The following is a 24035-nucleotide window of genomic DNA, read 5'->3' as shown; positions in this document are numbered from 1 at the left end:
CAAAGCTGTAGATGATGGTAAGGTGGTTCACACAGCCTATCTAGATCTCGCCAAGGCTTTCAACACCATCCCTCACTCTGGAATTATAGATAAACTCACTAAACTAGGTATAATCCCTATGTCACAAGATGGGTTGGCAACTGGCTCACTGACAGAAACCACACTATGAAAGTAGCAGACTCCAAATCCAACTTCAGACCAGTGACAAGTGGAGTACCACAGGGTTCAGTCCTGGGTCCTCTCCTGTTTGGTATCTACTTCTCTGAAGTAAAGGCTAACACAGAAGGTCTTTGGCTAATGAAGTTTGCAGATGACTGCAAACTAGGAGCCGTAATCAAAACTCCAAAAGATGTGGACATCCTACAAAAGGGCCTCACTGAGACAGATGCCTGATGTCAAAGCCATGGCCTCAAGCTCAATGCCAAAAAGTGCATTGTCATCCCTTTTGGCAAAAACTCTGTAGCCATGAACTACCACACAGATGGTAGTCTACTTAACACCGAAAGTGTGATAAGAGACCTTGGGACACAGGTGGACAGTAGTCTCTCCTTTGATAACCAAATCGCCACAGTAGTCAGGAAATCCTTCTAAGTGGCACACCTCATCCCAAAAGGTTTCTCATCCAGGAAAAAAGAGGTCATTGTTCCCCTCTACTCGTCAGTCATTAGACCCATTATAGAGTACAATGCCCCTTTTGGTATGTACCTCACAAGACATCTACAACAACTGGAAAGGCCACAGAAATACCTCTCAAAGAGGATTACTGGCCTCAAACAGATGCCCTACGCAGACCGTCTTAAAAAACTGCAGCTTTACTCCGTCGCATATCGCCTATTCAGAGGTGATCTCTGCCTAACACACAAAGCTATGTCAAACCTAGAGCTTTTGGACATGCTCCACTTAAAGAAATCCCAGTCCCTCCGAGCTACACACTCTGGGGACCTAAACCTTGTCACCACAATAAACAGAACATGCTGGAGGGATAGATTCCTATCCCAGAGACTTCCCATACTCTGGAACAAACTACCTATCTATATCAAACAAAGCTCCTCATTAGCACTCTTCAAGAAAAATCTTGATGATTGGATGGGAGGTAGGAAATTCACCCCAGTGATCACTACTGTGGCTTTGCTTGACAGTGGCACAGGAAAATAATTTTCTTGGGTGGCGAAAGCCAGGGTACCTTTTGGCTAGGCTTATATAGGCCCTAGGGCCAGTATAGTCTAGTACTTTCCTATGAACCTATGAACCTATGCTATAAAATGCTGCATACTGCAAGGAAAAAGGACACTCTTTCAGTTTTACACTGACTGTGTAAACAGTGCTGCAAAAGGGCCTAAAATAGAGCTAAAAGTGGAAAATATACTGGTCTGTATAAATGATTCAGTAATTATTGGCAGACAACCTTGTCTTTTTATTTTCAGAACTTTTAATAATAATCCCACAATCAAGCTTGATCAAGTAATCAGGGTACCATCAATATGTACTGTAGTGGGACAAAACTATCAAAAAACAGTAATACACTTTAATATCTCATTCCCTCCTGACACTACTGGCATACCTCTCAACCTTCCCGAATTGTGCAGTATTTCACATTTTGCAGGGCAAAATAAGAGGGTGCCATGAATTCCTGAGTGGCCCCTTCAAATCCCAATATTTTTTTTTGTTTTATTTACCTTTTTATTTAACTCTGGTATCATCATGCATTGCCAACATATCCTGCAACATGCAGGGGCATGTGTAATGATATCCCCATTGTGAGACAGTGCCTGACTGCCTTTCAGACTGACTTAGAGGGCTTAAACTGGAAAAAAAAAAACAGTTGTTTAATGCTGCAGCAACTTGCAACAGCCAGCTGGAGAGGACGTTGTGTTGACTTGCGTCTGTGAAGGCAAGGCAACAGTTAGTTATACGTTTTAGTGGCATTCTATGATGACAAATACGGATAAAAGAAAATTAATGGTTCAGAGTAAATAATGCTTCCCGACTGCCATAATTACATGATACATGTCATATACACTCTCTTGCGTGTAACTGTTGGAAGCTGACTAGCAAGTGCAGTTAATTTTAAGTTGTGCATGAAATTATTTGTACAGCTTTAGTCACTTTCCAAATTTTTTTAATTTATGGAATGGGTGTGGGAGTGGGAGTCAATTATTATGTATAAGAGAGGTGGTTCAGTTTTGAATTTTAGTGCATTACGTAGCTATTTTAATGCAGTTGTTTTGGCATTGTAGTTAAAATCTTGCATTGTCCCTTTCTCGTTTAGCCTTTTCTAATTTATGTTCAATAGACTGGCAGTCTAGCACAATGCAAGACTTCTCTCCCTCTGCTCTGCTGATCTGATTATCTTTTAGCTGCCATCTTGCTTTCCTCATGTGCTCATTTGCTTTCCTGCCTGTTAGTTCCTGACGGTTAGTGTGTAGCTTTAAAGGTTGCTCCCGGTTGCTTGATTCTTAGAGTAATGTTGCACAAAGGTAAATATGATCAGAGAAGTATTTTTGCAGTTGTGAAGCTGCTAAATCTCAAGACAGGGAGCTAGAATCGGTAGAAGAGGGATCTTTGGCGAGGGGGCTGGAACAACTGTTTTGGTAGTCAGAAAAAATCTGTGTAAATTTGTTTTAGCTGTTGCATTTATTTTAATAGCATTTTAGTTGTTATATTTATTTCAGTAGCATTTGTTTTAGTAACGTTTTAATGCAGTGTAGAGGTTGTTTCCATAGAGATTTATTTGTAGTAAAGAATAGCTGTTTTAGCTAATATATTTACAGTATTTTAGTAGTGAAAATGCAGTGTAGAGTGTTTCCATAGAGTTTTATTTGCATAGAGAATATATATATTAATTGCTTGAAAAGCGGGATATGTTATGCATTATGTATTGTAGTGTCACTAGTCAGAACTTCTGCATTTAGTTCAAAAGTATGAGCTTAGTTTGTTTCATGATATTAGGTGTGCGTTCCTTTTAGTAAACAGTTTTTTTTGGTTTGTGAGATGACAGCATTGATGATTTTGTGTACTTCTCTGCTTTTTTCTAAGAGTCTGTGAAGTTTATTTGTGGTGCTTTTGCATGCTTTTTATAGTGTGCAATACTTTATAGTTTTTTCTTTCTGACATGGCAAAGTTAACATAGTTATGTAGTTGATTTGTTATGTGGGGAGGGGAAGTAAATACACTTTGCAATTACAGGCATCATATTCTTTATTTTCACTTCTTACCACTTGCATTTTGTTCACACTCCTTAAGTAGTGAAAAAGTAATGGTATTGGTTATTTGTCTTATTGGTTTGGGAAGTAAATTTTGACTATGCCATTAGTGCGATTTTTGTCTTGTGCATCCTGATTTCTTATGACTTATTCTGGAACCATGTTTTGGGTGCTTTTAGAAATGCTTCAGTTATCATCAGGATAGAAGTTATAGCAGACTGCTCCACCCACCCACTCTCCTCCCAGTTGTCTGGAACAGGTAGCTGGGAACTGTTCAGTTAGCTGTTTCTCTCTCTTCTTAAGGACTTTATCTATGTCTGTGAGGCATTTTGCTGCATTAACAATCCACTCCAACAACAAGATGTGGTATACGAGCACAGATCACTACTGTTTTCAGCTGCAAGCATTTAAAGACTCTAGGAAACAAGCTGCGGAAGGAATGTGAATATTTGTTCAAAGGCTTGTTGAGGGGGTGTCTTGTTGCTGAATTGGGGAGCACTGTTTGCAGAATGGCAAAACAATAGTGCTGAAACTGTTACACCATCACTACAGCTGACTTCTAGGCTATTTGCATTCTAAGGCCAGACAAGTTAGAAATGATACAGGAGTAGAGTGCCTAAATCTGTGCTTGTTTGCATTGTTGTCATGCTTGTGTTGATACTGTATTGGAATATATATTACTAACCATACCTCTCAACTTCCTAACACAAGAAATCTACATAAAGCCTTAAATAATGGGGAGCGAAAACTCCAAAATAGGGATAGATTTTAAATATTGTTCTTATAAACTTAGAATGTTGTTAGAATAACAGGTTTTGTGTTAACTTGCTTTTTCCGAAGGATATTTGTTGTTTTATATTTTGTCTGTTCTTCAATTTGCATTTGAATGCTGGTATCCTAGAATTCCATTGGAGTGGGTGGGGCTACATAATTATGCAAGCAAAATTTATGTTAATAAGTGTCTAGATTTTTGATCAGTTGTACCCACTTTTCATGGGCCTTTGTCCAGATTTTTGATGTTTCCAAGTTGAGATGTATGACTACTGGTTGTTGGAGACGAAGAGCATGATACAATACTCTTTTAGGGGGTATGGGAACAGGCTTAGGTGCATTAAACTCAATTAATATAGAAATATTGACAAACAAATTAAAACTGACAGGTCAGGATATTTCACAAATTGTACATTTAGAGGAACAATGGTTACCTACTATATGGACATCACAAAAGAGACATGAATTTTCAAAAAAGATTTTTTGTGTTTTAACGACTCTTTAATTAACAAGTTAGGGTTTGATATTAATGTTACCAAATTCATAGATTGGACTAAATGTACTTTGCAGTCTTTGTATGTACAAATACAGAAGGATTCAGTTTTTATTTTTTTTAATATTAACTCAACTGAAGTTGTGGCTGTCTCTCTACAGAGTACTTTTCAGAATTTCTGTGTAACCATTGATAGCAGTGGGGGGGGGGTAGTTTCAGCTCATCACTGACATTCTTGCCTTATGTAAGTGGTATATTTTGAGTTATCTCTGCTTAATATCAGAGCTTTGGCCGGCTAACATCTACCTGAAATCAGCTGGATGTATATGTGAATTTAAGTACACTTTTATCTGCTCTTTTGCATGTAGTACTGTTTTTAATTTATTTATTTGTGTTTTTCACTGAATATTAACTCAACAGAAGTTTTGGCTGTCTCTCTACAGAGTACTTTTTAGAATTTCTTTGTAGCCAATGATAGCAGTGGGAGGTAGTTTCAGCTCATCACTGATATTCTTGCCTTTTATAATTGGTACATTTTGAGTTATCTCTGCTTAATATCAGAGCTTTGGCCGGCTAATATCTACCTGAAATCAGCTGGTGAATTTAAGTACACTTTTAGCTGCTCTTTTGCATATAGTACTGTATTAAATTTATTTATTTGTGTTTTTCACTGAATATTAACAACTGAAGTTGTGGCTGTCTATCTACAGAGCACTTTTTAGAATTTCTGTGTAGCCATTGATAGGAGTGGGGGTAGTTTCAGCTCATCTTTGACATTCTTGCCTTATATAAGTGGTACATTTTGAGTTATCTCTGCTTAATATCAGAGCTTTGGCCGGCTAACATCTACCTGAAATCAGCTGGACGTATAAGTGAATTTAAGTACACTTTTATCTGCTCTTTTGCATGTAGTACTGTATTTAATTTATTTATTTGTGTTTTTCATTGAATATGAACTCAACTGAAGTTGTAGCTGTCTCTCTACAATTAGGTCCCCAACCATCCTCCCTGTTCTTGTTTTGGTATTAATGTTGATAGCTTTGAAATTGCCCGCCCCTCTTGTAGATTTGCATTTGCATACTCTTTCTGGGCCCATCTCATTTACTCACTCAACTGAGTGCAGTGAGATCATATTCTGATTTCAGGCACTCCTACTGTACACAAAGAGAGCATTTGGGAAGGACAACCCCTGTAGCATCTTAATCCTGCTCTGTTCCCTCCCTCAAAAAAAAAAAAAAATGTGTGTGTGTGTGTGTGTGTGTGTATATATATATATATATATATATATATATATATGTATATTATTCAGCTGCTCTTACTGTAACTGTCTTAGTTGCTCTTCTGCGTGCTGTTATCTGTTAAGTCGCTCTTACTCTGCACTTATTACTGCTTAGGTTCATAGGTTCATAGGTAGATACTAGACTATCTGCCCTAGGGCATTTATAAGCCTAGCCAGAGTGTATTTGGCTTCCGCCTCCCTATTAGATTAGCCTACTGTGCCTCTGTAAAGTAGGTCACAGAAGGTACCCTTTTAAAATTAGTTTACTGTGCCTCTGTCTAGCAGGGACACAAAAGAGATCCCAGGGGTGAATTTGCGATTTCCCATCCACGCGTCCAGATTTCGCTTGAAGTGGGTCAGCGAGGGGCTATGTCTAACATGAATTGGGATTCTATTCCAGAATGAGGGGAGCCTCTGGGAAATGAATCTGTCCCTCCAGCATGTCCTATTTATTTTTGTGCTGAGGTTTAGGTCCCTGGAGCATGTAGCTCTAAGGGACTTGGATTTTTTGAGGTGGAGCATGTCCATTAATTCTGGGTTTGACATGGCTTTGTACATCAGGCATAGATTGCCTCTGAGTAGGCGATAAGCAACTGAGTAGAGCTGGAGTTTCTTTAGTCGAGCTGCATAGGACATCTGTTTGTAGCCCATGATAATCTTGGTGAGGTACTTTTGGGGTCTCTCCAGTTGATGCAGGTGTCGGGTAAGGTACATACCAAAAGGGGCATTGTATTCAATTATGGACCTGATGAGTGACGGGTAGAGGGGCACAATGACCTCTCATGATCTAGATGTGAACCCTTTTGTGATAAGGTGGACTATATAGAAGGTCTTTCTAACCACTTTGGCAACGTGATTATCAAAGGAGTGATTACTATCTACATTGGTCCCCAAATCTCTAATTACTTCTTCCGTACTTAATGGATTACCACCTATGTGGTAATTTGTGGGCACCTTGTTTTTAAAGGGGATGACTATGCACTTTTTAGCATTTAGCTTGAGGCTGTGGCTCTTGCACCAAGCATCCGACTCTGTGAGACCCTTTTGGAGGATGCTTGTGTCAGCTGGAGATTCGATTATGGCCCCCAGTTTGCAGTCATCTGCGAACTTTGTCAGCCATAATCCCCTCGTGTTAGCCTGAACCTAAGAGAAGTATATACCAAACAAGAGAGGTCCCAGAACTGAGCCCTGTGGGATGCCACTTGTAACTGGTTTGGATTCGGACATGGCACCTGTAAATCTGACCATATGGGTTCTATCTCTGAGCCAGTTTGCAACCCATCTTATGATATAGGGGTTGATATTTAAGCTGGTAAGCTTATTTATGATGCCCGAGTGGGGTATTGTGTCAAAGGCTTTTGCGAGGTCCAGGTAGGCTGTGTGGACTACCTTGCCCTCATCTATGGCTTTGGTAACTGTTTCAAAAAAATCAACTAGGTTTAAGAGGCAATATCTGCCTTTAACAAAGCCGAATTGAGTAGGGTCCAGTGTCTGGAGGCTTCCAATGTCTTTGTTTATGAGTTCCATGATAATACGCTCCATAGCTTTACAGACCAGACTAGTCAGGCTTATGGGCCGATAGTTTCCGGGGTCCGTTGTGGCACCACCTTTGTGGAGTGGGACCACTGTAGCTGTACGCCATTCTTTGGGTACATATCCTGTAGTAAGGCTAAGTTTGAACAGTGACTTAATGTGAGGGTTCAGTTCTTCTTGGAGCTCGTGTAAGACACAACCTGGGACACCGTCCGGTCCCATAGATGCTGTGTTTTTTGATTTGGAAAGGGCAGCTTTCACCTGTGCATCTGTGATGTCAGGGAGGTTACATTCAGTTGGGATAGGCATTTGCTCCTTTGGGGGGGAAGGGGTATAGAAGTTTGCGCTGAATCTGTCTGCCAGGATGTTGGCTATGTCTGTAGGTTCGGTATATTTTGTACCGTTATGCAACAATTCAGAGCATATCTGGGAGTTTCCGCCCATGTTCCTGACATAACTAAAGAAGGCCGTGTGATTATCTTTAGTGTCTAGGGCAATTTTTCTTTCGAAGCTGGCCTTTGATGATTTTATGAGGGATCGAAGTTTCTTGCTAATACTGATCAGAGATGCCTTCCATTTTTGGGATTTTGCTCTGTCATGTAGTAGCTTCCTCCTTCTGTTGTAGAGCTTATTTATGGCCGGGGTCCACCAGACCGGTCTCCTGTTTTTGGAGGAGTGAGTCTTGTTTTTATTTGGGATAGCACGATCCATGCATTCCTGCAGGTGCTCATAGAATGCATTTGTAAAGGATTCTGCGGATTGGGCTGTATTACCCTCTGGCCCAGGGGATTTGAAGGATTCCACCTCAGTCTTGAGAAGTGCAAAGTTGGCTTTTGAGAAATTCTTTACAGTGATTTCCTTGGCTGGGGGTGGGGACGGGATATGGATGTCCAGGGAAATTTGTTTATGGTCTGATCTTACCAATGAGGGGTTTACCTCTGGTGTGGAACATAGAGTCCCCATGTTGGTGATGATCAGGTCCAACATGTTGTTCCCTCTTGTGGGAGTGGTGACCAGTTGTTCCATTGCGTTAGAGTTTATAAATTCAACGAACCGTTGGGTGAGGGTGTTTGGGCTTGAGTAGTTTTCCCAGTCAATGCTTGGGTAGTTGAAGTCACCCAATAACATAGTGTTTGGAGAGACCTTCATATTCTCCAGTGTTCTCAGGGATGCCAAGTGGGGTTCCTGTAAAAGGGAGGGTGTTCTGTAGCAGGCTACAAACTGAAAGGCAGTTTTGCCCGCTGTTAGTTGCACATGGATGGTTTCTGATGCTTCGTGCAGTGCCACTAACTTGGAGGTGTAGGTATTTTTGATGAATATAGATACTCCCCCTCCTTTTGTGCTTCGGTCCGAGTTTTGGGGCCGAAACGCATGGTATGAGTTATAACCTGGTAGTGCTGGGGTGCTGTCAGGAGTCTTGAACCAGGTTTCTGTTACTGCACAGACATCGATTTTCTCCATACTGAGGAGAGCCTCGAGTGCGTGCATCTTGAGGTTTAAACTTCTGGTATTGAGTAGCATTACCTTTAGTTTTTTTAACCTTGGGTTGTCTATGGAGGTGGGTTTGTCCTTTGAGTCTTGCTTAAAAAAGGTACTATGGGGGTGGCAGTAGCCTTGGCCAGTATACGAAAGCCTAAGGGTGACAGGTGCAAGCCGTCCCTAGCGAAGCAACGTGGCTTGTCGAGCATGTCATCCCAGGCTGACAGACACTGGATCCCCTTTGAATGACACCAATACTTTAGCCAATTGTTGAAACTGATCATTTTGTCTTTATACTGTGGCATCATTCTTGGTGAGGGCAAGATGCTGCTCAAGGTCAGTATCATACCAGCCTGGGCTACATGGTCAGAAAGCTCCTCTATGTCTCTTTTCATGTAGTCCAAGGAGGTACGTTTCAGGTCATTCACACCAGCATGGACAATGACAGAGTCATACTTGTACTTGCTTTGGAGTGACCTGAGTGCTTGCGTTATGTGGCAGATCCTGGCACCCGACAGGCAGCTTACAGTGACCTTCTCCTTGTTCAGTCTGGTGAGCGGGACGTCAGTGTGTCGGACAATAGAGTCCCCTATAACAAGTGTATTTGGTGTGTTGTTTGGCCTTAAGGGCTGTGACTGTGAGGCACACTGATTTTGTGAGATATGTGATTCATGGGTATTGTTGAGGGGTGGCTGTTGCTTGGATATCTGCTTAGGAGGTCTTTGCTGTTTAGGTAGATTTTTATTTAGAGCCTCCAAATATGTTTTTGTGTGTTTATGTGTTGGGTATGCAGATGCAATAGGTCTGTGTGAGACTGGATTTGTGATGTGGGTGGTTACCTTTTCCTCCTGAATGACTGTGCCAGTCTTGGGTTGAGAGAGCTCTGCCTCCAGTTTGGCTGTAAAACTGCATCTCTCACATGTATTAGAGTTTGTTGGAAGGAGGAGAGGGTTATCTGTGTACATAAGTCAATTGTAACATTGCCTCAAAATTCCCAGATTCTCCAGCTGGACTGGAGAGTAACCTTGAAACTGACCCTTGGACATACCAGATTAGTATAGGGAACTGTTTTTTTACTGATCAGATTAGGGAAGGGAACTGATTTTTCACTTGATCAGGAAGGACCAATCGGGAGCCTAATACTTACGAGAAGTCAAGGAGGGTGTAGTGCTTTAGTTAGTTAGTGTTTCCTTATAAGAGCTGAGCAAGTGCAGGGCTTTAGAAAGAGAATAGAGTGATTACTTTGAGAGTTTGAACAGTTCTAAGGGAAAAAGTGAAGAGCAGACTTTGTGGAGCTTGGAATAGTTTAAAGTTTAAACAGTTTACAGTTTAAACCTGTTTAGGTTGCGCTGCCCGACGCTGCTCAGTGCGCAAAACCGCGCAAAAAGAGAGTTGTAGGGTTTTAAGAGAAAGAGATCAAGGTAGCCTTCTAATTTACTGCCTTCTGCACTTGTTTTTTAGTCATTTGTTAATTTAATTGCATTTATTTGAACTGTATTTGCTGTAGTGTTGCTACACACTCGGGTGTTCTGGCCTGCAGTACAATTTGAATTGTATTTACTGCTGTTTTAGCTGCTTTTCTGTAACAAAAAAAATTCTAAGCTTGTTTCCTGCCTTTCCTGTAACTAGTCAAGTCCAGATACAGACTTGCTGTATCCAGGACTGTTGGTAAGCTTCTGAGCCCCCCAAGCCTTTCTGTGTTGGAGGGAAGCCTTCTAGCTTATCAGTGGGAGTGTTAAGCACTAGGTAGCCTATCTACCATGGGAAGAGTGGGTTTTGGCCCTGAAATTGTAGTTCATTTGCCATTTGGGCAGTTTTTTAATCTCTTTCTACTTTCTGGTTAAAAGCTCGTTTTGCGTTTGGTCCCTGCCTTTCCTTGCTTTTTTTTTGGAAGAAAATTCCTTTATATATGGGGATCAAACTATTCCTTTATCTTAAAAAAATTATTCCACAAAAGGTGTGTATGTCGCTTTGTGCTCTGGATGTAAAAGCTATTACGTTGGTGAAACTGAAAGATGTTTGCATAACCATATTTATGAACACAGCTACAACATACTAAAGAAGAATGTTAACAGCTTTTGTATTCAAGCATACCCTGTTATGCCCCAATTACAGAAAACTTTCCTTTGGCATACTGGAAAATATTCAAATGAACATAAGGGAAGTAGATTGGGAAACATTTTTAGAAAACAGAGAACTCAGGTGGCAACTGAAATTAAATGCCTTAAATTCACTTGGTTTAAACAAACGTTTCCTTACTCCTAGTACTCAAGTTGAAAGCATCAGAACTTTAATCTCTGTAAAAAATCAGATATTTTATTTAAAATAATACTTTGCATTTGATTACTTATGTAAGTTACAAAGATGAACTTTCATTTATATTTGCATAATATTTTTTAACTTTATCTATGTTTTTAAGTTTTGCATACTAAGAGTATGTAAAAATGCAATGTAAGTCTATAGGACCTGTTTCTTTAAAAAAGTCTTTTATAGTTAATTAGGTCACATGGTGGTTCATTTTAATATTCAAACAATTAAATCAATTTTGCAAATGGTTTTGAAGAAGTCCTTTATGTAATATGGATGAAAGTGCTCAACCAACATGTGATTTATTACTTTATTTTTATCCTTAAACCTTTTGCTTTGAATTTTACATTTCGGTAGTCCATTTGATTTTGAATAGCTTCACAGTGGTTATGGGGATTCACTACATGAGCCATATTTCCAGGATTTATGGCAAAGATGTTCTTTCTGAACCAATCACATTTTAATTATCCAAGAGCATTTCCCCTTTTAGCCTCCCTGCTTCTTGTTTGCGCACTGATTACAATATATGAGAAAATTTCCATGTTTATCTTCCCCTGCTCCTTGTTTGTGGACTAATCCCTCTACATATTTGAATACAGTTTCCTTGTTTTCCTTCCCCTGTTCCTTGTTTGGGGACTAATCGCTCTACATATCTCAGTACAGTTTCCCTGTTTACCTCCCCCTGCTCCTTGTTTGTGGACTAATCCCATTACACATCTGAGTACAGTTTCCTTGTTTACCTTCCCCCTACCCCTTGTTTGTGAACTAATCCCTCTACATATCTGAGTACAGTTTCCATGTTTACCTTCCCCCTATCCCTTGTTTGTGAACTAATCGCTCTACATATCTGAGTACAGTTTCCCTGTTTACCTTCCATCTACCCCTTGTTTGTGAACTAATCCCTCTACATATCTGAGTACAGTTTCCCTGTTTACCTTCCCTCTACTCCTTGTTTGTGGACTAATCCCTCTACATATTCGAGTACAGTTTCCTTGTTTATTTTCCCCTGCTCCTTGTTTGTGGACTAATCCCTCTACATATCCGGGTACAGTTTTCCTTGTTTACCTTCCCCTGCTCCTTGTTTGTGGACTGATTCCTCTACATATCTGAGTACAGTTTTCCTGTTTACTTTCCCCTGCTCCTTGTTTGTGGACTGATTCCTCTACATATCTGAGTACAGTATTCACTGTTTAACTTCCCCTGCTCCTTGTTTGTGGACTAATCGCTCTACATATCTGAGTACAGTTTCACTGTTTACCTTCCCCCTACCCCTTGTTTGTGGACTAATCCCTCTACATATCTGAGTACAGTTTTCCCTGTTTACCTTCCCCTGCTCCTTGTTTGTGGACTGATTCCTCTACATATCTGAGTACAGTTTCCCTGTTCCTTGTTTGTGGACTAATCCCTCTACATATCTGAGTACAGTTTCACTGTTTACCTTCCCCCTACCCCTTGTTTGTGGACTAATCCCTCTACATATCTGAGTACAGTTTCACTGTTTACCTTTCCCTACCCCTTGTTTGTGGACTAATCTCTCTACATATTTGAGTACAGTTTCACTGTTTACCTTCCCCCTACCCCTTGTTTGTGGACTAATCCCTCTACATATCTCAGTACAGTTTTCACTGTTTAACTTCCTCTGCTCGTTTTTTGTGGACTAATCACTCTACATATCTGAGTACAGTTTCCTTGTTTACCTTCCCCTGTTCCTTGTTTGTGGACTAATCTCTCTACATATTTGAGTACAGTTTCCCTGTTTACCTCCCCTGCTCCTTGTTTGTGGACTGATCCCTCTACATATCTGAGTACATTTTCCCTGTTTACCTTCCCCTCTTCCTTGTTTGTGGATTAATCGCTCTACACATCTGAGTACAGTTTCCTTGTTTACCTTCCCCCTACCTCTTGTTTGTGAACTAATCCCTCTACATAGGTTCATAGGTTCATAGGTAGGTACTAGGCTATCGGCCCTGGGGCCTATACAAGCCCAGCCAAAAAGGTACCCTGGCTTTTGCAACCCAAGAAAATTATTTTCCTGTGCCACTGTCGAGCAGAGCCACAGAGGTTATCCACGGGGTGAATTTCCTATTTCCCATCCAATCATCAAGATTTTTCTTGAAGAGTGCTAATGAGGAGCTTTGTTGATGTAGACAGGTAGTTTATTCCAGAGTATGGGAAGTCTCTGGGACAGGAATCTATCCCTCCGGCATGTTCTGTTTATTCTGGTGACAAGGTTTAGGTCCCTAGAGCGTGTAGCTTGGAGGGACTGGGATTTCTTTAAGTGGAGCATGTCCAACAACTCTGGGTTTGACATAGCTTTGTAAGTTAGGTAGAGATCACCTCTGAGTAGGCGATATGCGACAGAGTAAAGCTGGAGTTTTTTGAGACGGTCTGCGTAGGGCATCTGTTTGAGGCCGGTAATCCTCTTTGTGAGGTATTTCTGCAGCCTTTCCAGTTGTTGTAGATGTCTTGCGAGGTACATACCAAAAGGGGCGTTGTACTCTATAATGGGTCTAATGAGTGATGAGTAGAGGGGAACAATGACCTCCTTTTTTCTGGATGAGAAACCTTTTGTGATGAGGTGTGCCACGTAGAAGGATTTCCTGACTACGGTGGTAATGTGATTATCAAAGGAGAGACTACTGTCCACCTGTGTCCCAAGGTCTCTTATCACACTTTCAGAGTTAAGCATACTACCGCCTATGTTTGTAGTTCATGGATACAGAGTTTTTACCAAAGGGGATGACAATGCACTTTTTGGCATTGAGCTTGAGGCCATGGCTTTGACACCAGGCATCTGTCTCAGTGAGGCCCTTTTGTTGGATGTCCACATCGTTAGGAGTTCTGATTATAGCTCCTAGTTTGCAGTCATCTGCGATCTTTGTTAGCCAAACACCTTCTGTGTTAGCCTGTACTTCAGAGAAGTAGATACCAAACAGGAGAGGACCCAGGACTGAACCCTGTGGTACTCCACTTGTCACTGGTCTGAAGTCAGATTTGGAGTCTGCTACTTTCACAGTGTGGGTTCTGTCAGTGAGCCAGTTGGCAACCCATCTTGTGACATAGGGATTTATGCCTAGTTTAGTGAGTTTATCTATAATTCCAGAGTGGGGGATGGTGCTGAAAGCCTTGGCAAGATCTAGATAGGCTGTGTGAACCACCTTACCCTTGTCTACGGCTTTGGTGACTGCTTCAAAGAAGTCTATCAGGTTTAGGAGATATGATCTGCCTTTTACAAACCCAAACTGGGTGGGGTCCAGAGTTTGGAGATTACCAATGTCTTTGTTTATAAGTTCCATGATGATACGTTCCATGGCCTTGCAGACCAGGCTCGTCAGGCTAATGGGGCGGTAGTTCCCGGGGTCTGTGGTGGTTCCCCCCCTTGTGGAGTGGGATAACTGTCGCTGTTCACCATTCAGCAGGCACAAAGCCTGAGGTGAGGCTATGATTGAACATGGTACTTAGGTGGGGTGCCAGTTCGTTCTGTAGTTCATGTAGAACGCAGCCTGGGATGTTGCCTGGTCCCATGGATGCTGTGTTCTTGGCTTTGGAGAGTGTGGTTTTTACCTGTGCAGCAGTGATTACAGGACCTTTGCATTCTGGTATAGAGATGGGCTCTATAGGGGGTGAGGGGTGGGGTAAAGTTAGCACTGAACCTATCTGCCAAGATGTTGGCAATATCAGTTGGTTCTGTATATTTAGTGCCATTGTGCTGTAACTCAGAGCAGATCTGAGTGTTGCCATTGAGATTCTTGACATAGCTATAGAATGCTTTGTGGTTGTTTTTAGAATCAGTGGCAATTTTATTTTCGTAACTAGCTTTGGAGGATTTTATTAGGGATCGCAGATTCTTACTGAGGCTGACCAGGGAGCTCCTGCACTCATGGGATTTTACTCTCTTTTGCAACAATTTCTTCCTTCTGTTGTACAGTTTGTTTATGGCAGGGGACCACCAGATCGGCTTCCTTTTTTTGGAGGATAGCATCTTGGTTCTGTTTGGGATAGCACGATCCATGCACTTATGTAAGTGCTTATAAAGTGCAATTGTGTAGGATTCAGTAGTCGTAACTGTATTGTCCATCTGCATGGGTGCCATGAAGTTCACCACTTCTCTCTTAAGAAGCATGAAGTTGGCTTTGGAGAAATTTATTACCATGATTTCCTTAATGGGGGGTGGGGCAGGATGTGGATATCTAGGGTAATTAGCTTATGGTCGGATCGGACCAATGAGGCTTTGACTTCAGGTGTGGAACACCAGTCACTCATGTTGGTAATGACTAGATCTAGGATAGTTGCCCCTGGTGGGGGTGTGGATGAGGTGATCCAGGGCATTGGAGTTTATTAATTCCAGAAAGCGTTGAGCAAAGGAGTTGGTACATGAGTAGTTTTCCCAGTTAATGGTGAGGTAGTTGAAATTGCCCATTATTAGGGTGTTTGGTTGAACCCTAATATTTTCCAGTACATCAAGAAAAGAGGAGTGGGAATCTTGGGGCATGGTGGGTGATCTGTAGCAAGCTACAATTTGGATTGCAGTTTTGCCCAAAGTTAGTTGCACTTGGATAACCTCAGCTGTATTATGCTGAGCAACTAGCTTGGAGGAATGGATATCCTTAATGAATATGGACACACCTCTGCCTTTGGTGTTCCGGTCCAGGTTATATGGCTGAAAAGTGTGGTATGAGGTATAGCCTGGTAGTGCAGGGGTGCTGTCTGGAACCTTGAACTAGGTCTCAGTCACTGCACAGATATCGATGTTCTCCATTTTAAGGAGTGCTTTGAGTGAGTGGATTTTGAGATTTAGACTTCTAGCATTGAGTAGCATCACCCTCAGTTTTTGCTTGCTTGTTCCTGTTATGGTGGTGAATTTGTCATTTGAACCTTGCCTAAAAAGGCACTATGGGGCAACAAGAATCTTAGCCAGTATCCGGAATCCCAGGGGTGACAGGTGCAGGCCATCTCTGGCAAAGCATTGTGGTCTGTTGACCATGTCATCCCAGGCAGACAGATACTGGATCCCTTTAGAATGGCACCAGAAGCTTAGCCAATTGTTGAAGTCAATCATTTTGTCCTTGTACTGTGGCATCATTCTGGGTGATGGCAGAATGCTACTCAGGGCTAGGGTCATACCTTCCTGGGCTACAAGATCAGAGAGCTCTTCCATGTCTCTTTTCATGTAGTCCAGGGAAGTACGTCTCAGGTCGTTCACACCAACATGGACAATGACAGAGTCATATTTGTACTTGTTGTGGAGTGACCTGAGTGTGTGGGTTATGTAGCGGATCCTGGCACCCGACAGGCAGCTGACAGTAACCTTCTCCTTGTTTAGCCTGGTGAGTGGGATATCAGTGTGCCTGACTATACAGTCACTTATGACTAGTGTGTTGGGTAAGTTGTTTTGCCTCATTGGCTGTGGTTGAGTGGCACACTGAGTCTGCGGGCTATGTGTCATTTAGGTTGTGTTGGGGGGGGTGGAGGTTGCTTGCATTTCTGCTTTGGAGGTCTCTGTTGCTTGAGCAGATTATTATTGAGATCCTGTGATGAGTGTGGTGTGGTGCAAGTGTTTACCTTCTCCTCTTGACTGTCAAGTTCAGTCTTGATTGGAGAGAGCTTTACCTCCAGTTTGGCTAGATAAGTGCATCTCTCACAGGTTGTAGTGTTGGGTGGTAGGAGGAGAGGGTTATCTGTGTACATGAGGAAATTTCTACATTGCCCCAAGATGCCCAGATTCATCAGATGGACAGGAGAGAACACTGGGAGCTGACCCTTGGACATGCCTGAATAAAAAACTATTTTCCTCTAGATAAGTGAGGAAAGTGAGTACAAGAGCTGTTTTTCTCTGAGCAAGTGAAGAAAGTAAGTACTAAAACTGTTTTTCTCTGGGTAATGAGGAAGGTTGAGTGCTGTAATAATTATTAGGTTATTTAATGCTTAAAAGTTCTGGACAAGTACTGATCACGAATAAGCAAATTCAAGTGCTAAAACTAAGAATCTGTATCTGGACTAAACTAGTTACAGGAAAGGGGGAAAACAAGTGCAAATGCGGGCTTTTAAATCAGAATGTTGAGAGAGATGGAAAAACTGCCCAAAAGGCCAATAACTACAATTTCTGGGCCAGAACCACTCCTTGTGTGGTAGATAGGTTACTTAGTGCTTACCACTCCCACTGATAAGCTAAAAGGCTTCCCTCCAACACAGAAAGCTTGGGGGGGCTCAGAATCTTACAATACAGTCCTGGATACAGCAAATCTGAATCTGGACTACACTAGTTACAGGAAAGGTATATATATATATATATATATATATATATATATATATATATATATATATATATATACAGAAAAGTGGCTAAAACAGCAGTAAAAACAATTCAAATGCAGTGCAAGCTAGCACACTTGAGTATGTAACAATGTTAGACCAAACAGTTTAAAAAATGCAATTAAATTAAAAATGACTAAAAACAAGTGCAGAAGGAGTCTATTAGGTAGAATGATGGGACTGGGGGGAGTGTCCCAGATCAAATCTACAGTGGGGGCGGGCAACTGCAAAAGCTTCCAAATTTAAACAACAACATAGGGAGGGGTGGGTATGGGAAAATCAACACCTTCAGCAGAGATCTGAAAAACTATACAGTGAAGCAAAAGTAACAGTGCACAACTCTGAAGTCAGCCAGCAATGATATTTAGTCAATCAAACAACAATTACCAGTACATCAGTATAGCTTCCCTGTTTACCTTCCCCTGCTCATTGTTTGTGGACTAATCCCTCTACATATTTGAGTACAGTTTCCTTGTTTATTTTCCCTTGCTACTTGTTTGTGGACTAATCCCTTTACATATCCGAGTACAGTTTTCACTGTTTACCTTTCCCCTACCCCTTGTTTGTGGACTAATCCTTCTACATATCTCAGTACAGTTTCCTTGTTTACCTTCCCCTGTTCCTTGTTTTTGGACTAATCACTCTACACATCTGAGTACAGTTTCCCTGTTCCCCTATCCTTTGTTGGTGGACTAATCACTGTACATATCTGAGTACAGTTTTCACTGTTTAACTTCCTGTTTACCTTCCCCTACCCTTTGTTGGTGGACTAATCACTCTACATATCTGAGCACAGTTTTCACTGTTTAACTTCCCCTGTTCATTGATTGTAGGCTAATCCCTATACACATCTGAGTACAGTTCCTTGTTTACCTTCACCTGCATGTTAATTTTTACACAAGCTTGCCCTATGGCTTGTATTATGCTGTTCGCATGTGCTCACTCACAAGGCTTACCTGCAGGTAACAACTTTTGTTTTCCATTGTGTGTCTGATCTTCTATTCATTTTTTTGTGGCTGCTAATACTTCTGCTGGCCAGTAAATGGTGTAAGCTTGCTTTGCAGCATGCATATTCAAAGAGCACTGCTGGTAATCGTGCAAACACACTTACATTGGGTGCTTATTTATGAATCCCTAGGTACATTTTTTCTTTTCATTTTGCTTAAAATGCAAATATGTTTATTTAGAAAGTCACTTGTAATTAAAGGAAATGAGAAGCGTAATTCTGGATTATGCCTGAAAAGGATCTTCAGACCAGAGCACCTACTTGGTTAATAAATACAAACTAACTAAATAAAATCTGACCCAATAAATTGTATACTTCTCTGTAAACATTCTGGATTTTGTGAAACAAATGCACCTTGTTTGATTTACTTATTGGAAAAGACTTATAACATTATGCCCTTACACATTAAATAAGGCTCATCTATCTGAACTTTTACATTTTTCTTTTGATATTATTATTTCAAACATGCAGGGTTTGCTAGAGATACATTGGAAGTATTTCTGTTTACTGGGTTTACAGTATCAAGCAAGGTGGAGATTGGGCACTTGCTGTTTCAAGAAACTGACAAAGTCAGCCATGAGCTAATGGCATGGGACAACTTGTAGGAGACCCTTTTAATGGCTCTGCTTTACCTGCTCAAGTCTTCACTGCTCAACAGCTTTAATCTTTATCCAGGTCCTCAAGTGTCAGGCAGCTATCACTGGCTGCCACTCATGCTCAAACTCCACTACATTTCCAGCAAGTTGCAGCACCCATGAAGAGGAAATGGAGTTGTCACTCAAACATGTAGCCAAGTCTGAGTTGGGTAAGTGAAGCAGCCGTGGGGACACACTGGGAGTTTAGCAGTTAGGTTTAGGGGTTTACTGGGGAAATTAACATTAGGGTTTGGGACCAGGGTTTGGGATTAGGTTTAGGCAGTGGGAGGGTGTTTCATGCTTAAGGTACAATGGGGAGAATTTATTTCTAGGGACTAAAGTTTGGGATTAGGCTTAAGGTGTATCTGTGAGTTTTAGGGTTAGGAGTGGGGTATAGGGTTTAGGATTAAGGTTAAGGAGCTAGAGGGAGTTTTAGGGTAATTTAGGTTTTGAGTGCAAGGAGTGTGATTTGGATTAGGGAGCAACTAGAAATGTAATGTTTGAATTAGGGAGTGAGGTTCAAGGTTAGAGTTAGGGACAGGCTAGGGGTTTTCGGGTTAGAGTTAGGGTTCTTGTTGGACTCTTTATGGAGTTAATAGACTCAGTAGTCAGAGATCAGACATTTATTACTTCAAGCAACTAGCACCAAGCAAGTCGGGTATAAACCAATGGTACAGATGCATTTCAGGGAGACTCTAGTTTAATATTACTGGTTTAGATCAGTGTAGTTTGATACTCCATTTAAGAAGTATTTTTAAAACTAACACTTTTGTAATAGATTGTTCCAAAATGCTGAACATAAATTGCATTTCTTTTTCACTATATATATTTATTCATTTGTGTATGTATGTAGAAGATGCATATATGTGTCTGCTCTTACTTTACATCTGCATGCTAATCTGTATTGTGCATGCATTTTTATTTATCTTGTGTTCTTTTATTTAACAGGAGCTCTACCATTATTGGTGTAGAAGAACCACATCGGCAGTTTATTCTAGGAAAGACAATGGATGTAAAGCACTCTGGCTCTGTGTTAGCCCTGGCGGTCAGACAAGTTCAGGACTTTATGCATTCATCACCCAGTAAGATCTACATAGGTAAATCATTGCCAAAAAGCTCTCTTGACTATGACCTTAATGGACCATACTTGACATGTCCTCGTGCATGTTCACTGCCTGACTTCATTTCAGATATTCATGAAGCAGTGGAATCTGATGACTTTAAGCACAATATCAAAGGATATGCTACCCTTCCTCAGTACTGCACAGAAAGCATGCCACTGTTAGAAAACCAAAGCCCAGGTATTTATCTACCGGCTTTTGATGCATATTGTTCACACCCTTCCCACGTTAACATGTCCTACTCTGTGAGCTTGTTCCCTAATGACTATGTCAGAAGTTGCCCTCCTGAAAGTACTGCAGTTCAAAGCCAGTCATTAACAGGTGGAGTGGACGGCAAGGATAAGGACTATACCTCAGTGGGTGGAGAGTTCACATATGGATTAAGCAATACATTGTCCACTCAGGATGAAAGCAGTGGGTATGCCGGATATGCTGACTGGAAGAACAAATCAAGATCTACACCTGCAGTCTTACAGTCAAGTGAAAGTGATTATGTCATAACTCCATCTGGAAAATCCACCCAGTCCTTGTCACCTTACACAGTAGAAGATCAGGACAAAAAGGAAAATCAGATACGTTCCCTGAGAGTCATGGAAAAAGAACTTTCTTGTCCTGCTGCTCCTGATGACTTGCCACCTGATAGCAACACGAAAAATGTCATTGCTCCTGGGAAAACTGGAGAATTATCTTTTGCTGCTCTTGAGGAGACAACAAACAGCACAGAAGCTCAAGACCTTCTAGCAAATGGACAAGAAAGCTGGGCTAATGTTTGGCTAAGTGAGTCAAGGTCTCCTGATTTTAGCATGACTCCAAATACAGATGAAATTCAAAGAGATAAGCTGTCAAATAATTCAGTTCCATTTCAGCTTCCCAGCAAAGAAGACTCAAGCGATGAAGCAGTTGTAATGCTGAACCCCGAGCAGGCCAGTCCAGTTTTCATTCACCAGATTGGGGACTACTGCTGCATCTGCGATGCTACTACTCTTCATCAGACCTCTGTAATCCCACTGAAGGAGTACTTCAAGGAAGCAGGAGATATCCCCACATTGCATCCAAACCCACCATTTAAACAGAAGGCAGAAGATACAAACCTGCAAGAACTAGGCCATGGAGATTCACTGAAACCAGATGCCCCTGAAGGTCCATGGAAGTGTAAGGCTATTAATAATCATGTGTGCCTGCCTTACAGCCATAACCAGGAGCCACGTACAGTGTAATGCAAGCACCACAAGACATAACTGTACCCGGTGTAGCATACAGTATCTTTGTGCATACTGTTCCAGGTTCTTACAGACTGTGTTTATGAATGCATTGCACAGTTATCAGCCCTTGCTTATCTGCACTGTAAACTGATATCATATTACTTATGTTGTAGTTTGTGCAAGTTATGTTAGGAAAGTTAATGGGTGGATTGCACTCCCTCTTATGACTTTATTGCTTATTGTATATCTGTGTCATGAGTCACAATAAAGGAGACTATTGTCTCCTTCTTGTTATCTACAAAGATTTTGAATACATTTCACTCATCTGAAAAGCTAGAATAAAGAAAATACAGAATGGTGAGACCTATAATGAAGTACTCTTCAACTTATGAACTGAAAAATATGCAAGCATCATGCTAGAAAAGTAAACTAAATATTTCCATTCCTGGAAAATCATTGTGATATGTTTTGTTACTTTGTGATATTACATTATTGTTTATTACCTTTCTTGGGGAAGGGGATTAAAATTTAGCATTTTCTTCATTACTGGTTATATTTTATTTCCAAATAGCCTGTATAATAAAACTGATTTCCTAATACCGAGTCACCTTTTTTGGACTGAATGTTTTTGACCGGCACTTTGATATGGGCAGTGTCCTTTCATATACTTCTGGACTGTACAGATAACAAAGGTGTCATTATTAGAAAGCCAGAGCAAGTCTTTTATTTCTGTTGTAATACCATTTTCCATTTTTATACTGTTCTATATCTTTCTGTGGTGGGTGGTTTAAATGCTTTTTCAGGCAGTAAACGTTATGCACTGTTCCAGGCATAATATGGAATAATAAAAATTCAGAAATGTCAATGACCAAACCTTGTGTCTTCCTCTTTTCTCTACTTCTGTATATGTGTGACTGTGTAATAGAAGGTCAGACCTTTTATAAAGAACTGTATACCTACCCAGATAAAAATTCATACAGTTACTAACAGATTCAACTTTTTTCTTTCTTTTAATAAAGTTGTGTTTCAACTCATACTATTAATTTCTACAATGATCTGTAAAGGCATGAAACTGAAAATAATAAGAAAGTAGGAAAGTATCTTGCATCAAAGAATGAAAGGTCCAGGAAAACCACCATCATGGCTTATATCTCCACTGATGACTCTTCTGTGTCACATATATCAAATAATTTTGCTAAACTGGAAAGATAGAAATTGGTTATATTAAATTTCATAAGCCTGGCAACTCATTTTTTTTTATAAAAACTAAGTTTCAAAAACATGAACTATTTTTTGTATATAATTTTCTTGATTAACAAAGAAGTTATAATTAAATCATCAGTATAATCATTTTCTAAACACTTGTCTGGGTGAGGGTTTTGTGGTAGCAGGCTGAGTCAACCTGTGTGATCCCCAGGCATTCCATGACAAACTGAGACATTTTCCCTCCAACATGTCATTGGTATGATTTAGGGCATAGACATCGTCTGTCATACCTATTGCATTTCAAATCTGCTGTTCCTAGGGGGTATCCTCATGAGTTGTTGAAATCATCTTAAATGACTCCTATCAAAACATAGGAATGATAGGATATGAGAGAGAGAGAGAGAGAGAGAGAGAGAGAGAGAGAGCAAAACATAGGAATGATAGGATGAGAGAGAGAGAGATAGAGAGAAACAGACTATATATGTTGTTTTGTGTTAGTTTAACTGATACAAAAGCTCGTTTCTCCATTTTCTTTTGCCACAAAAAATGTTTTTTGGGGATATACTTGTGCCAGCCAAAACTGTGTGACAACAGTAACATGTTTTCAGATTAAGAGGCAGTAATCTGCATATATGCAAACAATTTAGACATGGAGCAATAGTTTCAAAATATCTACCAGTACAAACCCTAAAGGTATTTAGAATATCAAATATGACTATTCAGCATACTTTTAAACTACATCACAGATAATGTTATTTTACTGCTGTATGGAAGCTTATTCCATTTTTGTACTAATCAATTTGGGAACCAATGATTTTTAACACAATTTTTATCTGTACTCCCAGATAACCTAGTTGTGGCCTGCCTTAAGGAATAATTATTTTTGCTTAACGCTAGTTCTGATCTTTTAAACAACTCACTGTTCTTAAAATCATCATTGACAAATGTTAGGCATTACCTTAATCTACACTCTGCAAAGGAAAACATGTGAAGGACCTTTAATTTAATTCCCTCAGTTCATTTTAAAAATCTTATATGGAGTCATTCAGTTCTTTTGGTATTTTTTCTACTTAATGAGTGTGAGTTAATGTATCTATTTATTTAATTTACTTTATATTTTTCCCAATTATTGTCCAGAGTTGTTAATTCTGTACAAACGTCCCTTCCCATTCCGTCAGTGCATTACTGCTAGAGAGTGGAAACAAAGGCAAAGAAGCACCCAAATGTCAGCATTTACTGGTTTGACATTTGTTCACTGGGTAAGAAGTCTAGTCCTTGGATCTTTTCCAGTCATGACCTGGGTGCAACTGCATCACTACATAATTGATAAACATATAGAAAACTGAAGAATGTTTACAGAGATGTTAGTTTTAGCAATACAGTACTAGGCAGTGTACATTTTTATTTTATATATAGATGAAGGTAAACAACATATGATAAACTGTACTAATTGTTGTTGATATAGAAGAGAGAGAGAGAGAGAGAGAA

General features: G+C 40.4%; 1 protein-coding gene across 2 annotated transcripts in view; it reads left to right on the top strand.

Moving 5' to 3' along the window:
* The window catches only part of LOC122797960 (interleukin-3 receptor class 2 subunit beta-like), an 836628-nt gene extending 814414 nt beyond the window's left edge, over positions 1-22214 (top strand). For both annotated transcript variants that reach the window (XM_044066494.1, XM_044066503.1), the window contains one exon: positions 19967-22214. In XM_044066494.1, the coding sequence (XP_043922429.1) occupies positions 19967-21356 (1390 nt within the window). In that variant the 3' untranslated portion in view covers positions 21357-22214. The remainder of the gene's footprint in view (positions 1-19966) is intronic.
* Positions 22215-24035: the final 1821 nt, after the last annotated feature.

The sequence above is a fragment of the Protopterus annectens genome, chromosome 1.part0 (genome assembly GCF_019279795.1).
Source record: "Protopterus annectens isolate FY-2018-M chromosome 1.part0, PAN1.0, whole genome shotgun sequence".
NCBI lineage: Eukaryota > Metazoa > Chordata > Ceratodontiformes > Protopteridae > Protopterus > Protopterus annectens.
This window is presented reverse-complemented; position numbering and strand designations above follow the sequence as displayed.